Below are 16,163 nucleotides of genomic sequence, written 5' to 3' on the forward strand. Positions count from 1 at the left end.
AAGCAGGTATGGAGGACCTATAGCTGGGATAAGAGACATTCTGGAGAATCTTGGTGGAAGGTCATCTATGGGGCACAGAGCAGGTATATGGAGGACTTATAGCTGGGATAAGAGACATTCTGCAGAATCTTGGTGGAAGGTCATCTATGGGGCACAGAGCAGGTATATGGAGGACCTATAGCTGGGATAAGAGACATTCTGGTGAATCTTGGTGGAAGGTCCTCTATGGGGCACAGAGCAGGTATATGAAGGACCTATAGCTGGGATAAGAGACATTCTTGTGAATCTTGGTGGAAGGTCATCTATGGGGCTCAGAGCAGGTATGGAGGACCTATAGCTGGGATAAGAGACATTCTGGTGAATCTTGGTGGAAGGTCATCTATGGGGCACAGAGCAGGTATATGGAGGACCTATAGCTGGGATAAGAGACATTCTGGTGAATCTTGGTGGAAGGTCATCTATGGGGCACAGAGCAGGTATGGAGGACCTATAGCTGGGATAAGAGACATTCTGGTGAATCTTGGTGGAAGGTCATCTATGGGGCACAGAGCAGGTATGGAGGACCTATAGCTGGGATAAGAGAGAAGAGACATTCTGGTGAATCTTGGTGGAAGGTCATCTATGTAACACAGAGCAGGTATGGAGGACCTATAGCTGGGATAAGAGACATTATGGTGAATCTTGGTGGAAGGTCCTCTATGGGGCACAGAGCAGGTATGGAGGTCCCATTGTCTGGGTAAGAGACATTGCAGTGGATCCTGTCTTCTCTGTCATCTGCAGAGCTAAACATATATTTATGTAATCAGTAAAAACTGTGATACTGGAGAATCCTTCCTCATTGTGTGTTTCTGTGCAGTTTCTCCGCAGCAGGAAGACACCAGTGCAATGTACAGTGTTGTGAATAAAGACAAGAAGAAGGGAGAAAAAGAAAAGAGGAAGTCAGTCAAGAACACGGAAGGTAGAGCCTATAAAATGAACTTTCATCATTCAGACTGTAAGGATCATAGGAGCCCATAATGGACCCCTTATACTGCTATCTCTGTTAGGGGGGCATATACCACTATCTCTGCGGGGGAAGGGGGGCATGTACCACTATCTCTGCAGGGGAAGGGGGGCATGTAGCACTATCTCTGCCGGGGACGGGGGGCATGTACCACTATCTCTGCAGGGGGGAGGGACATGTACCACTATCTCTGCAGGGGAAGGGGGGCATGTACCACTATCTCTGCCGGGGAAGGGGGGCATGTACCACTATCTCTGCAGGGGAAGGGGGCATGTACCACTATCTCTGCAGGGGAAGGGGGGCATGTACCACTATCTCTGCAGGGGAAGGGGGGCATGTACCACTATCTCTGCAGGGGAAGGGGGGTATGTACCACTATCTCTGCAGGGGAAGGGGGGCATGTACCACTATCTCTGCGGGGGAAGGGGGGCATGTACCACTATCGTTGCAGGGGAAGGGGGGCATGTACCACTATCTCTGCGGGGGAAGGGGGGCATGTACCACTATCTCTGTGGGGGAAGGGGGGCATGTACCACTATCTCTGCAGGGGAAGGGGGGCATGTACCACTATCTCTGCAGGGGAAGGGGGGCATGTACCACTATCTCTGTAAGGGGGGCATGTACCACTATCTCTGCAGGGGAAGGGGGCATGTACCACTATCTCTGCGGGGGACGGGGGGCATGTACCACTATCTCTGCGGGGGACGGGGGCATGTACCACTATCTCTGCAGGGGACGGGAGGCATGTACCACTATCTCTGTGGGGGAAAGGGGCATGTACCACTATTTCTGTAGGGGGGAGGGACATGTACCACTATTTCTGCAGGGGAAGGGGGGCATGTACCACTATCTCTGCAGGGGGGAGGGACATGTACCACTATCTCTGCAGGGGAAGGGGGGCATGTACCACTATCTCTGCCGGGGAAGGGGGGCATGTACCACTATCTCTGCAGGGGACGGGGGGCATGTATCACTATCTCTGCAGGGGAAGGGGGGCATGTACCACTATCTCTGCAGGGGAAGGGGAGCGTGTACCACTATCTCTGCAGGGGGGAGGGACATGTACCACTATCTCTGCAGGGGAAGGGGGGCATGTACCACTATCTCTGCAGGGGAAGGGGGGGCATGTACCACTATCTCTGCAGGGGAAGGGGGGCATGTACCACTATCTCTGGGGGGGAAGAGGGGCATGTACCACTATCTCTGCATGGGAAGGGGGGCATGTACCACTATCTCTGCAGGGGAAGGGGGGCATGTACCACTATCTCTGCAGGGGAAGGGGGGCATGTACCACTATCTCTGCAGGAGGTCTGTATACCGCTATACTTGTAGCAAGGAACATGCATCCTGTAGAGGACCCCGTATACACTATCCCTGTAGCCGGGGCAGTATACCATTACATCTGTAGGGGACCTGCTTACCACTCTCTCAGCAGGAGGTCTGTATACTGCTGTGTTTGTAGAAAGGTGCATGCTCCACCATGCCCGTAGAGGGCCCCATATACACTATCTCTGTTGGGACCCCTGCTTACCACTACCTCTGTTGTGGGTTGGAAGGTGTACTAGTATCTCTGTAGGGGGCGGAGGCGTGTATTACTATCTCTGTAGGGGGGGCCATGTACCACTATCTCTGCAGGCTGTCTGTGCCAGTGGCAGTGGCTGAATAGAGTACTGGTTAAGGGCACTGCCTTCGACATGGGAGACCAGGGTTTGCATCCTGGCTAGGGTCAGTACCTATTCAGTAAGGCGTTCAAGGCAGGCAAGACTCCCTAACACTGCAGGGTGGCCTCCTGAGCGCGTCCTTAGTGGCTGCAGCTCTTGAGCGCTTTGTGTCCGACAGGAGAAAAGTGCTATATAAATGTTTGGATTATACTGCTGTGTTTGTAGAGGGGCACATTCATCAGTATACCTGTAGAGGGCCCCGTATACACTATCTTTGAGGGGGTAGTATACAGTTATCTCTGTAGGTGGGCCTGCTTACTGCTACCTCTATGTATAATAATACAAAAAAATAGCACCTCTTTCACATAAAAGGCTCGCAGATGTTTACATTTTAGAATTTAAAACCTCTTGGATCGCTCAAACCATAAAGGGGTGTGTGTCCCATTAATCTGCTGGAGAGGATAGGAGTGTGCTGGCCGGGCCAAGAGAGTATTTGCTGATCTAGATATGATCGGCCTGGAACTTTAATGAGCGCAATCTGTGTATGTTGGAGGACTGCAGAATATGAGGATGATTGTGGGCACTGTTTGCTTATGAAGGAAGATTTTATATCTTAAGATGTATGTGGGACTACTGTTTGTGGAATCACTTTGGACTGTTGAGCACTAGACCATCTATCTATCTATCCGTTACAAGCCAGGCACTCAGGCAGTACCTTTCTTCTACCCTTCCTCATAGCAACCCTGGGAGAGGGACTGCATTTGTCTGCCTCTAGAGAGAAGTCTGGTACTGCTAGAGGAAGGTTCTGGGCACCAGGGCACCCTCCCTCTGCACGCCTGCTTAATCTGTCTGTCACCTATGCTCCTTTTATTTATTTTTTTTAATGATTTTATCATCATATGTGTCTCCTTCAGCTCAGTATTGCTTGTCACCGACCATCGGTGGAGGGTTTAAGGTTTTCCCCTTTTCTTTGGGGTGTGAGTGTGAGCTCATCTCTCATCATGAATGAGGACAGCCATGGGTTCCTCATTTGCCCTGTCGGTAATTGCCACGTGGGTGACTCGGGCTTGAGCATACTCCATTTCTACTTTACAATTGCCTTAGTTTACTCCATCATAGTGTGTTTCAGTTTCACTCTGACCTTGAAACGTATTGCTGTGTATGCAGCTGACATGTACTGTATGAGACCTCTTATGATAGACATGTGGAGAGTAGACATGCATCAATAAACATGATAAGAAGAGCTGGGCTGGAAGCCGCGAAGAGCTTCTCTGGGTACAAATCTGAACATACCATCTAATAGCTTAGTAAGCATACAGTTCTGAGGTTACCTTTTTGTTTATGAAAGGAATTCTGCATGTAAAATCCCCAGCTTCATATTTTGATGACATTACCAGGGGAGCTGAGTTGATCTTCAGCACAGACTGAACTCATGTAGAACATTGCAGCATATAGCCCTTACTGTCCTTTGTGTAGGAAGTTCGAATCTCGGCTCTTCCTGTTCAGTAAGCCAGCACCTATTCAGTGAGGAGACCTTGGGCAACACTCCCTAACACTGCTACTGCCTATAGAGCGCGTCCTAGTGGCTGCAGCTCTGGCCTAACACTGCTACTGCCTATAGACCGCCCCCTAGTGGCTGCAGCTCTGGCCTAACACTGCTACTGCCTATAGAGTGCGTCCTAGTGGCTGCAGCTCTGGCCTAACACTGCTACTGCCTATAGAGCGCGTCCTAGTGGCTGCAGCTCTGGCCTAACACTGCTACTGCCTATAGAGTGCGTCCTAGTGGCTGCAGCTCTGGCCTAACACTGCTACTGCCTATAGAGCGCCCCCTAGTGGCTGCAGCTCTGGCCTAACACTGCTACTGCCTATATAGTGCCCCCTATTGGCTGCAGCTCTGGCGCTTTGAGTCCACCAGGAGAAAAGTGCAATATAAATGTTCTGTGTCCGTTGTATTTGGCATTTGCTGACCAAGTAATGTCTACACAGATAAAGACAAGGTGTGCAGCTTTGTACCTTCATGGGTCTACTACTACAGAAATCTCACTGTAAGGATGTGATGTTATGTTTTGTGTCTCCTGCAAGGAGTGACTGTTTGCTGTGTTGTCTCAGTCTCCGCACAGGAGGAAGACAAGATTCAGGTCCTCACCGTGTACTCCGAACTGGAAAAATCCAAGAGTACCGCGCAGAACGGCGGAACAAGACCTGCCAAGCAAGGTACAGTCACAGCCTAAACAATGACAAGAGCCAGACACTCAAGTGTCAAAGTGAAAAGGGAAATCTAAGCATCACCCTCTATGTTACAAAAGCTCATAGTCAGATATAACATTACAGCCAATACTGATATCATTGCAGTTTACAAAGACACCACAAGAGGGCCCTAATTAGGCAATGCAAAATAAATTATTCCTTCTGTTAAAGAACCTCAGGTTCAGAAAGCAATACTTAAAGAGACTCTGAAGCGAGAATAAATCTCGCTTCAGAGCTCATAGTTAGCAGGGGCATGTGTGCCCCTGCTTAAACGCCGCTATCCCGCGGCTAAACGGGGGTCCCTTCACCCCCAAACCCACCCCAGCAAAACTTGGTCGTAAACTTGGTCGTATATTATCTCTTCCTGGAGGCAGGGCTAACGGCTGCAGCCCTGCCTCTAGTCTATCAGACGCGCATCGCCGCCTCTCCCCCGCCCCTCTCAGTGAAGGAAGACTGAGAGGGGCGGGGGAGAGGCGGAGGTACGCGTCTGACAGACGTGCGGGAGGCAGGACTGCGGCGGTTAGCCCTGCCCCAATGCGGAAGCGCTCCACGGCTGCACGGAGGGGATTTGGGGGTGAAGGGACCCCCGTTAAGCCGCGGGATAGAGGCGTTTTAGTAGGGGCACACATGCCCCTGCTATCTATGAGGTCTGAAGCGAGATTTATTCTCGTCTCTTTAAAGTGTATCTGAGATGGTACCAAAGCAAAAATGTATACACACCTGGGGCTTCCTCCAGCTCTTATCGCTCCCCAGCCTTTCTCCCCTGCCTCCTTGTTCATCCGCAATCCTCCCAGTAACTTCAGCACAGTGCAGCTGTGTGCGTTCTCCTGTCTTTTATAACTAATATGAGAGGAGGATCCTTAGAAGTGGAAATTTAGGCTGAATTTGCTGTCAGAAGGAATGGCAATGGCATAAGGCAGTCTGATCTGATGGATCACAATTTCTTTGTTCTTCAAATCCCCCAGATCTCAATCCAATCGAGTATCTGTGGGGTGTGCTGCAGAAACGTCTTCTCTCCATGGAGGTCACACCTTATGACTTGCCGGACTTAAAGGATCTTCTGCTAGTGTGTTGGTGCCAAATACCAGATGGTTACCTGACTTTACCTACAGATAGATCCTCTCTGATCGAAATCTGATCACAGTAGGATCTATTACTGCCTCACACTGCAAACAGATTTTTTAATAGAATTCAACTTGAAAACTATTAAAATCTTTGGAACTGCCTCCACTGCCATGCAGCGCCCCCCCCCCCCCCAGGTCTCCCCCATCTAGTGCTGCCCCAGGGTACCTTCAGTAGTATTGGCAGCAGAGCACACTTACCTGTCTACTAGTATGCTCCTTCTGTGTCCATTGCCATGGCACTGGTCATGTAACAGATATGCTGCTGGGGGAAACAGGTGGCCAATAGTGATGGAGACAGGACATAGGAAGGAGCACACATGGGGACAGGTGAGTGTGCTCTCCACTGCCAACCCTCTGCAAGCTCCTAGAGAGAGACTATTTTAGATGAGACACACATGGGGGGGTCTATTGATCAGCAGTAACTCTAAAGCTACGACTTCCACGCACTTGATGCGTTTTGGGTGAGATCTCCCATCTGGAGTGATTGATAATTTTGATTGGTTTCAAGTTCAGGAAAATTGACAATTGTACGGGCACCTTATGGCAGATGATTGTAATGTTTGGGCTGATCAGTGCAGACCAGGAATACTGATCTCCAATCCTCCGGGGCCGAGGTCCTCACACAATTTTGGCTCAGTTCAAATAAATTGATGGGTCTGAATCAGGAAAGGTGTGATTCATCAAGTAGAACGCATTTCTCCATCCATGCTTAAAAAATCCTGTAAGGAAAAAAAGTGCCCGTGGGGGTCATTACCTCAGGAGGGGGAAGCCTCTGGATTCTAATGAGGCTGCCCCCATCCTCCGCAACCTCTAAGATCCAGCGCAAGTTGCCTGCACAGCAGAGTGGACCTGATCGGGTGCGGCTATTTCCACCAGAGGGGAAAGCCTCATTAGGATCCGGAGGCTTCCCCCTCCTGAGGTAAGTACTCCCCAGGGGCACTTTTTTTCCTTCCAAGTTTTCTTCAAAGGGAACCTAAAGTGAAAGGCATATGGAGGCTGCCATATTTTAAATTCTACAGAGGCGCTAAACGTGCTGTTGCTGAATTTCTGTTTGTCCCCACTTTATTGCCTGATGAAGCGGGCTGTGCCTGCGAAACACGTTGCATCCTTGGGGTACCTTTAAATACATGTGTTTATACTAATACAGTCTTCGTGTCTGCTTTCCGGAGGTAAGTCCACCGCTTCCTCCCAGCAAATTTTAAAGTTTAATTAATTTTTATCCTGCTGGTGCCTCTGTTCTTTTATTACGATATTGTGTCCACCCCTGGTGGAGGGGTGATCTACCCCGTCCTTTCCGATCTACAGAGAGCGACTTATTATTCCTGAGTGAGGACAGGTCTAATCTCCTCACCTGCCTATACAGTGGTTGCTTATGTGGTGACCCATGTTTGTGAGTATTCACATCTCTCTGTTCATTATTTTCAGTTGCTTCTAACATACTACACTATATTGGGCTCTCAGTTTCTTTATTTTATATTTTAAACCAGGACTAGCTGTCCTGCTGATCCTCTGCCGCTAATACGTTTAGCCATAGACCCTGAACAAGCATGCAGCAGATCAGATGCACAACACAATAAAAAGGCACCAAGAGAATGATAAAATTAATTAAAAACAATACAATAAATAAAGTTTGAGGTGGCTTACCTCAGTGGAGACAAATTCACATAAAATGAACTTTAATAGCACTGGCAACGCGTTTTGTGGGTCCCTTCCCACTTCCTCAAGCCAAATCAAGTGTCTCACTGTGTTAAGAGCCAAAGTTTGAGTGCCTTTCAAAGGCGCTCCTTACCCTGCCTATCAATGTAAGGGTCAGGAGCCAAGGAAATCTTCTGACCCGCTCACAGGGCTCTGTTGTTATAGAGATGGCAGAGCGGGTGAGCTGCGGCAGGGAGACAGTGGCGAGATTGTTGGGAGCGACAAAAGCGGCGAGAACGTGCAGCATCGGTGGATTGAAATCTACGCCCTGCCAGCCAGGTAGCCATAAAAACAGGGCGTAGATAAAAGGAAATACATGTGAAAGCCTCACTTTAGGTTCCCTTTAACACTGGTATGGATATGCCCCTCCAGGCCTGGAGTTGGTCACTGGTGGTGTAGAAGTATGATGGTTCCTTGTACCTTCATCAGAGGATAACAGACATCAGGGCAGGATGAGGTGTGTGAGCCATGACACATACGGTACTCTCGGTGAGGCACCTGGCTGGGGTACAGTTGAAAATGGCGCAGAGTGAATAATGGCGCACCGTTCTGCCGATCATAAAACGCTATTTACCGTTTTAATGTAAATACATTAAGACGGTAAATAACGTTTTATAAAACATTTATTAGCAGAACGGTGTGCCATTTGCAGGGGGGGGGGGGCTAGTGAGGCAGCGGGGGTTGGGGGGAGAGGCAGCGGGTCTGGCAGCGGGGTGGAGGGAGTAGGATTTGGCGGAGGATGTGTGCAGAGGGATACATTACCTATGTCCGGCCGGAAATCGCTCCTTCACTTCTTCTGTTAGTTTGCAGGAGTCCTCATCCAGCCAATCACCATGCGGAAACTGAAGCCACATGGTGATTAGCTGGATGAGGACTCCTGCAAACTAACAGAAGAAGCTAAGGAGTGATTGGCGGCTGGGACTAGGTAATGTATCCCTCACACACATCCTCCGCCTAATCCTACTCCCTCCACCCCGCTGCCAGTCCCGCTGCCTCTCCCCCTGACCCCCGCTGCCTAAAGTTTTTAAAGATATAAAACGATAAATATCGTTTTATGTTAATTACTCCTGCGCCCTTTTTATACTGTTGGCACTATGCGCCATTTTTGCCTGCTCCGACCTGGCTGCACTGTACTATGAGTGTAGCCTAGGCTAGATGCCTCTGTGTCCCATGTTATATCAGTCCTCAGAACACATTTTCTGTCCAGTGTTATATCAGTCCTCTGTCTTACAGAGCACATATCGCTACCTCGAGTCTCATCGGTCCTTCCGGACTCTCCGGTCACATATGAAGATGTGAAGAGAGTCCAGAGATCGGCAGCAGGGAATGGACGAATCAAGCAGCATCTGAGAAACTTCCTCCCTCCAGGTAACTATAATCCCAGCCTGGTAGAGCTACAGCTGGCTCCCATTCAGAGCCAGGACAAGGTCCTCCAGCACCCAAGGCTAAGACACCAAAGTGCGCCCCTCCATCCCTGCCACCCCAGCCATCACACCCTGATTGCTGTTAGACTAAGAGGCGCCACAGGGCCCACAACCTCCCTAACACCTTAATATCTAGTTATATGGCTTGCAGTCACTGCCATGTATCCCCTTTTCTTATTTCTTTCTGCTTCAAACACAGTTAGGAATGACAGCTGAATGAATTCTGCGCCCCCTCCTACACAGCGCCCTGAGGCTGGAGCCTCTCCAGTCTATGCCTCGGCCCGGCCCTGCTCCCATTTCACAATGGCAATAAAGGTCCTTATCCAGGGGTGTAACTAGAATTCCCCGGGCCCCCCTGCAAAAATTTGAGCGGGCCCCCAGGGCTCATGGCCGTTTTAGGGGGGCAGGAGTGGTCGCAGCATGAGGGGAGAGCTTGGTAGCACGTCAGTGGGGAGGGGGGGACGGTCCCCCCCTCCCTCACCTCGGGCTCTCCCCTCTGCGCTCCCCTCCTGCCTCTATGTAAGCTTCAGCAGCAGCGGCAGCAGCTATAATTACCTCCATTCACCACCGGAGGTCTCCAATCTGCAAGGGCTTCACATTACTTACTGTTTTAATGTGAAGCCCTTGCAGATTGGAGACCTCCGGTGGTGAATGGAGGTAATTATAGCTGCCGCCGCTGCTACCACTTACATAGATTCAGGAGGGGAGTGCAGAGGGGAGAGCTTGAGGTGAGGGGGGGGCATCCCCCCTCCCCACCGACGTGCTACCAAACTCTCCCCTCATGCTGCAACAACTCCTGCCCCCCTAAAATGGCCATGAGCGGGTCCCAGGGGGGGCCCGGGCTGCTTCCCCTATTGTTACGCCAGTGTCCTTATCCACGACACAATATTTTGTGCAATTTTTTTGCAATGAACAACCATTTTCACACTATTGCATAACATTGTTTAAAGAAAATATGTTAAACGATGTTCAGGAAAGCAGACTACCCGCGACTATCATGTCAGACCGTCATGGCATGTCATGTCAGATCACGCCGCAACTGATTATTCAGATCTCTGCAAAAGTTCATTGAAATTTGAATGCTTGTTTAAACAATCATTTTCAGAAATGCTGCTGGCACTACATAAAATAATAATAATAATAATAATAATAATAATAATGCTGTTTGATGCACAAGCTGCTGAGTAATATGCTTTGGGGGAACATGCTGCGTAATTGTTGTGTGCAGGATATCTCTGCTTACAGCAAACCTGTTTCAAAAAGATGAAAAACTAAATAGATGTCATTAGTGGGAAGCCTATGAATGGTCCAGAGACTGCCCAGATCCTGCTTGAAGCTACCTACAACATCCACAGCCTCTCATCACCACGCCCACTGTGCACACTGCAAATGCATTTAGGGCGTGGCTTGACAGGACTTTTAAAATGTCTCTCTTTGCCAGTCTCTTAAAGTTTAGTGGTTATGTGACATGAGATTGGGTGTAGGAACTGGATTTATCATTTCTTAAAAGTATGTTGTCCTTTAAGTGATCTCAGCTGTAGAAGAATGCAATATTCACAAATGCTGCCTCTGGTCAGATCTCCAGCTCTTCCCCTGGAAGTAACTAGAGATGTAGCGAACGGTTCCAGGCGAACTTTGGGGGTTCGCGTTCGCCTGCGGCAGGCAAACTTTTCCGGAAGTTCGATTCACCCCATAATGCACTATGAGGGTCAAGTTTGACCCTCTGCATCACAGTCAGCAGGCACATTGTAGCCATTCAGGCTACAGTAAGCCCTGGAGCCCCACCCCCCCTTATATAAGGCAGGGTACGGCGGCCATTACACTCACTCGTGTGCCTGCTGCAAATAGACAGACTAGGGAGAGCTGCTGCAGACTTTTTCTTCTAGGGAAAGATTAGTTAGGCTCTTGGCTTGCTCCTGGCTGATTGTTGGGTCTCCTACCTATGCCTACCTATACTGGGTCTCCTACCTATGCCTAGCTAACTACTGGGACACCTACCTATGCCTACCTACCTATACTGGGTCTCCTACCTATGCCTACCTACCTATACTGGGTCTCCTACCTATGCCTTGATAACTACTGAGGCACCTACCTATGCCTACCTACCTATACTGGGACTCCTACCTATGCCTACCTACCTATACTGGGACTCCTACCTATGCCTACCTACCTATACTGGGACTCCTACCTATGCCTAACTACTGAGGCACCTACCTATGCCTACCTACCTATACTGGGACTCCTACCTATGCCTACCTACCTATACTGGGACTCCTACCTATGCCTACCTACCTATACTGGGACACCTGCCTATGCCTACCTACCTATACTGGGACTCCTACCTATGCCTATCTACCTATACTGGGACTCCTACCTATGCCTACCTACATACAAGAAGATAATAAGGTCGTTGCTTCATTGTGGACAGACCACATTTGATCAGCTGGACAGTCACTGTTGTTCTATCATTGAGCTACCACAGCCCAGCGACCATATGGGCTGGGAAACTGCCACGGCCTACACTCTGGCCATGTTGCGCACCAGTCCAGCACGGCCGTCACTACGCAAACAGCTGTTTGCGGTGCGTTACACAGAGAGTTTGGTGTGTCAGTGTGAAGCTGTACTCTAATTACACTCCCTGATTGATGTATACACATGCAAGATGTTTGAAAGCACTTTAGGCCTGCACTTTAGCATTCAATGTGATTTCTGCCCTTAAAACGCTGCTTTGCGTCACATCCAGATTTTTCCCCGGGACTTTGTCCATATATCCCACTCCGCCATGCCCCCCTCCAGGTGTTAGACCCCTTGAAACATCTTTTCCATCACTTTTGTGGCCAGCATAATTTTTTCTATTTTTCAAAGTTCGCATCCCCATTGAAGTCTATTGCGGTTCGCAAACTTTTACGCGAACCGAACCTTCCGCGAAGGTTCGCGAACTGAAAATCGGAGGTTCGCGACATCTCTAGAAGTAACCAGATCTCCTGCTTTGCTTATGGGACAGTTCTAGAAACAATGTGATGGGTGGAGTTAGGCCTGGCTGTGGCATACATAAGCCATAGAGTGGGCAGGCTCTGCCTGCAAGAAATCACTTATCACAGTCAGACCGTGCAGCAAAACTAGATTAGTATTATTAGAGATCAGTCATGTTCAGGATGATAAAACCGAGAATACAGAGTTTGGAGTACAGATCACCATTCCCTTCTGTGTACAAAGCATCCCCAAAATCCCATTTTTCTCCATGTGTCATCTGCTGCACAGAACAGTGAATTCCCATTATTCCTTGCTGCATTCTGAGGTTTGGTCAGATTAGTGATGAGATCTGACACACATAAAGGCCATAAAGTGAGTGTTTTTGCATCTAGGCACACCTGACACTATTCAAGTAATTATAGCAGACTAACAGTCCTATGCTGCAGTCCTTGTTAGGACTAGTACAATATGCACATAATAACAAGGTAAAGAAGATGTGTATTAATGGGGAAAAATGCAGTAAACTATGTAAGTTACGCTTGACAATTTTACCATTACTGCTGCCGGTGAAACCCCGCCCATTAATCTGTTATCACCACGTGAATTACTGCAGAAATATGTGTTGCTATGCTAACGAGTTGTGATGCATGTTACCATAGCAATGTGCATGTTACTCTGATAATTCCAGTGACGCTATCAGGTGAACGGGAGATGCTCCACTGGCAGCAGTAATGGTAAAATAGTCATGCACAGCTTTGCGCAGTTTAGTGCATCTGGCCCATGTACTGAATAGTCACAGCCTTGTAAAGAGCTGATCAGCAGGGGGTTACTGTTTCATGTAAAGCAAAACCTCACTTTACACTTATTATACAACAGTTATTATAACTTAAGACAAGCGTACATTAGAGATGTTTGTATTCAACTTTATAGGACAACAATCTCACATGTGTGGTGCTGCTGCGTATCCTACATGGCAGCCGGAGTTACTCCAATCTCAGGAGCAGCTGACACCCAAGCCAGGCAGCTCTCTCAGTGTAGTATATGGGGGTGATTGTGCTGTGACACACGGGATTACACAGGGGCCCCAACCGTCCCGTTTTCGCCGGGACGGTCACGGGTTGGGGGAGGGGTCCCGCTGTCCCGGGATACCCCCCCTTGTGTCCCGGCAGGCAGCGGAGGTAAAAAAAAGGATTGAGGCGCCAGCCGGTGGCTGTGTGATGCGGGTCTAAAATAAGATTGTCCCCCCCTCCCTCCGAATGTGCCCCCCAGTGTCCCCCTGTATGGAGAGATAAGAGCGCAGAGGAGCTGGCAGTCTTACCATCTTCCTCGCGTACCAGGCATCTTTTGCTTCCATCTACTTCCTGTGATGTCACAGGAAGCAGGAAGCGGAGAAGACCAGATGCCCGGTACGCGAGAAGGAATGGTAAGACTGCCCGCTCTGCTGCGCTCTTATCTCTCCATACAGGGGGACACTGGAGGGAACATTCGGAGGGAGGGGGGGACAATCTTATCCCAGACCGCATCCCACACACCACAGCCGCCGGCTGGCGCATCGATCCTTTTTTCATCTCCACACCCATGGGCACCCCCACCCTTCTCCCCACCATTTTTTAATGACAATTGCAGAGATAGATAGATAGATAGATAGATAGATAGATAGATAGATAGATAGATAGATAGATAGATAGATAGGTGTTACCCGGACTTATTGCTGTCGTGTACTCCGTTTACCATTGCCTGAGGAAGCGGGTTTTGCCTGTGAAACGCGTTGCGACTACCCCCCCGAGTGTACCAATAAATTTATTTTGTTCCAAATACACAGCTTGTTGTGTCTGCTTGCAGGAGGTGAGTCCACCACTGCCTCCTAAGCATTTTTAAACCTTTTAAGTACTGTTTTTGTTCTTTTGGCGCCTCTGTTCTCGTCACGTTATATTTAATATCCACCCTTGGTGGAGGGGGATACCCCATCTTTTTCCTGTCTACAGAGAGCGACTTCTTGTTCCTGAGTGAGGACAGGCTAATCTCCTCACCTGCCTATATAGTCATACCTCCCAACATTTCAATGTCCCAAAACGGGACAATTAGGCCACACCCCTGGCCACGCCCCCAACCCCCTAGTCACGCCCACCCCAGGAAAAAAAAGTTTTTTTTTTTTTAAATAAATGGTTATTAAATTACTCCCAAATGGGAGGGTGCCGGGGTGGTGGTGGTGAGGAGTAGGAGGAGGGGGGTGGCCAGGCAGAGAGAGGGGGGAAAAAAGCCGATCGAGGCACCAGCCCGCCCGGTATGCGGCATGGATGGCCGCCGCCGCCATCATTATCCTTCTCCTTCCTCCTAATATAATGTCCCCCAGTGTCCCCTTCCCCCCGCACAGTAATATGGGCAGCGGAGCGGGCAGTGAGTCTTACCACTGCCTCTCCGTAGTGTTGGGCGAACAGTGTTCGCCACTGTTCGGGTTCTGCAGAACATCACCCTGTTCGGGTGATGTTCGAGTTCGGCCGAACACCTGACGGTGCTCAGCCAAACCGTTCGGCCACATGGCCGAACTAAGAGCGCATGGCCGAACGTTCCCCGAACGTTCGGCTACCGCTGTGATTGGCCGAACGGGTCACGTGGTTCGGACCCGAACGCGCTCTGATTGGCCGAACTGTCACGTGGTTCGGGTAAATAAATACCCGAACCACGTCATATCTCCGCCATTTGTCTGTGGGTTTAGCTTTGGGTAGGCAGGCAGGGTAGTTCGCGCTCCAGCCACGCTAGCCAGGGTCCCCCCTGTCATTGTGTCGCTGCTGGGAACAGTAGTACACCGGTCGCTCAGCCACACTATATAGCATTCTGTTTACTGCCACTCTGTGTACCTCGCTCAGCCACATTATATAGCATTCTGTTCACTGTTCTGTGTCTGCTGGGAATAGTGGTACACCGCTCGCTCAGCCACACTATATAGCATTCTGTTTACTGTTCTGTGTCTGCTGGGAATAGTGGTACACCGCTCGCTCAGCCACACTATATAGCATTCTGTTTACTGTTCTGTGTCTGCTGGGAATAGTGGTACACCGCTCGCTCAGCCACACTATATAGCATTCTGTTTACTGTTCTGTGTCTGCTGGGAATAGTAGTACACCGCTCGCTCAGCCACACTATATAGCATTCTGTTTACTGCCACTCTGTGTACCTCGCTCAGCCACATTATATAGCATTCTGTTCACTGTTCTGTGTCTGCTGGGAATAGTGGTACACCGCTCGCTCAGCCACACTATATAGCATTCTGTTTACTGTTCTGTGTCTGCTGGGAATAGTGGTACACCGCTCGCTCAGCCACACTATATAGCATTCTGTTTACTGTTCTGTGTCTGCTGGGAATAGTGGTACACCGCTCGCTCAGCCACACTATATAGCATTCTGTTTACTGTTCTGTGTCTGCTGGGAATAGTAGTACACCGCTCACCCGCCACTGTATAGCATTGTGCTCTGTGTCGCTGCTGGGAATAGTGGTACACCGCTCACCCGTCACTGTATAGCATTGTGCTCTGTGTCGCTGCTGGGAATAGTGGTACTGTATAGCATTTCTGTACTGCCACTGTACTGCTGCCAGTCAGCGTGTACTGTAAGGATAAGTGAAATGAGGAAGAAATCCGGTGAAAGAGGGAGGGGCAAGGGAAGAGGTGTTTCCCCTGACGGTTCACGTACAGGCCACAGGGGAGCACCCAAGAAAACCCACTCAATACCGCCCATGTTGTCCAGGACAACAACCCTCACAAATCCAAAAGAACAGGACCAGATAATTACTTGGATGACCTCTCAAGCGTCCAGCAGTGGGTTAAGCAGCACCAGCACATCACGCACGAGGTCCGAGTCCTCAGCCAGTTACAAGGAGCCAGTGGGCACAAAGCTGACACAACCGGCAGCGACACCACGCACACAACTGCCAGATAACCAGTCCGATGAATTACCTCAGGACACAATGGGGTATTCGCAGGAGCTATTCCCAGCCCAACAAACTTCCACCTTTCAAAGGTCAATGGAGGAACAGCCA

At 49.6% G+C, this 16,163-nt stretch overlaps 1 protein-coding gene across 1 annotated transcript in view; it reads left to right on the forward strand.

Annotated features, from left to right (window-relative positions):
• LOC137544775 (uncharacterized) overlaps positions 1-16,163 on the forward strand; it is a 79,564-nt gene that overhangs the window by 48,809 nt on the left and 14,592 nt on the right. Inside the window, exons 3-5 of the mRNA XM_068265869.1 lie at positions 857-958; positions 4,774-4,878; positions 8,964-9,098. Of these exons, the coding sequence (XP_068121970.1) occupies positions 857-958; positions 4,774-4,878; positions 8,964-9,098 (342 nt within the window). The remainder of the gene's footprint in view (positions 1-856; positions 959-4,773; positions 4,879-8,963; positions 9,099-16,163) is intronic.

The sequence above is a fragment of the Hyperolius riggenbachi genome, chromosome 1 (genome assembly GCF_040937935.1).
Source record: "Hyperolius riggenbachi isolate aHypRig1 chromosome 1, aHypRig1.pri, whole genome shotgun sequence".
Classification (NCBI taxonomy): Eukaryota; Metazoa; Chordata; class Amphibia; order Anura; family Hyperoliidae; genus Hyperolius; species Hyperolius riggenbachi.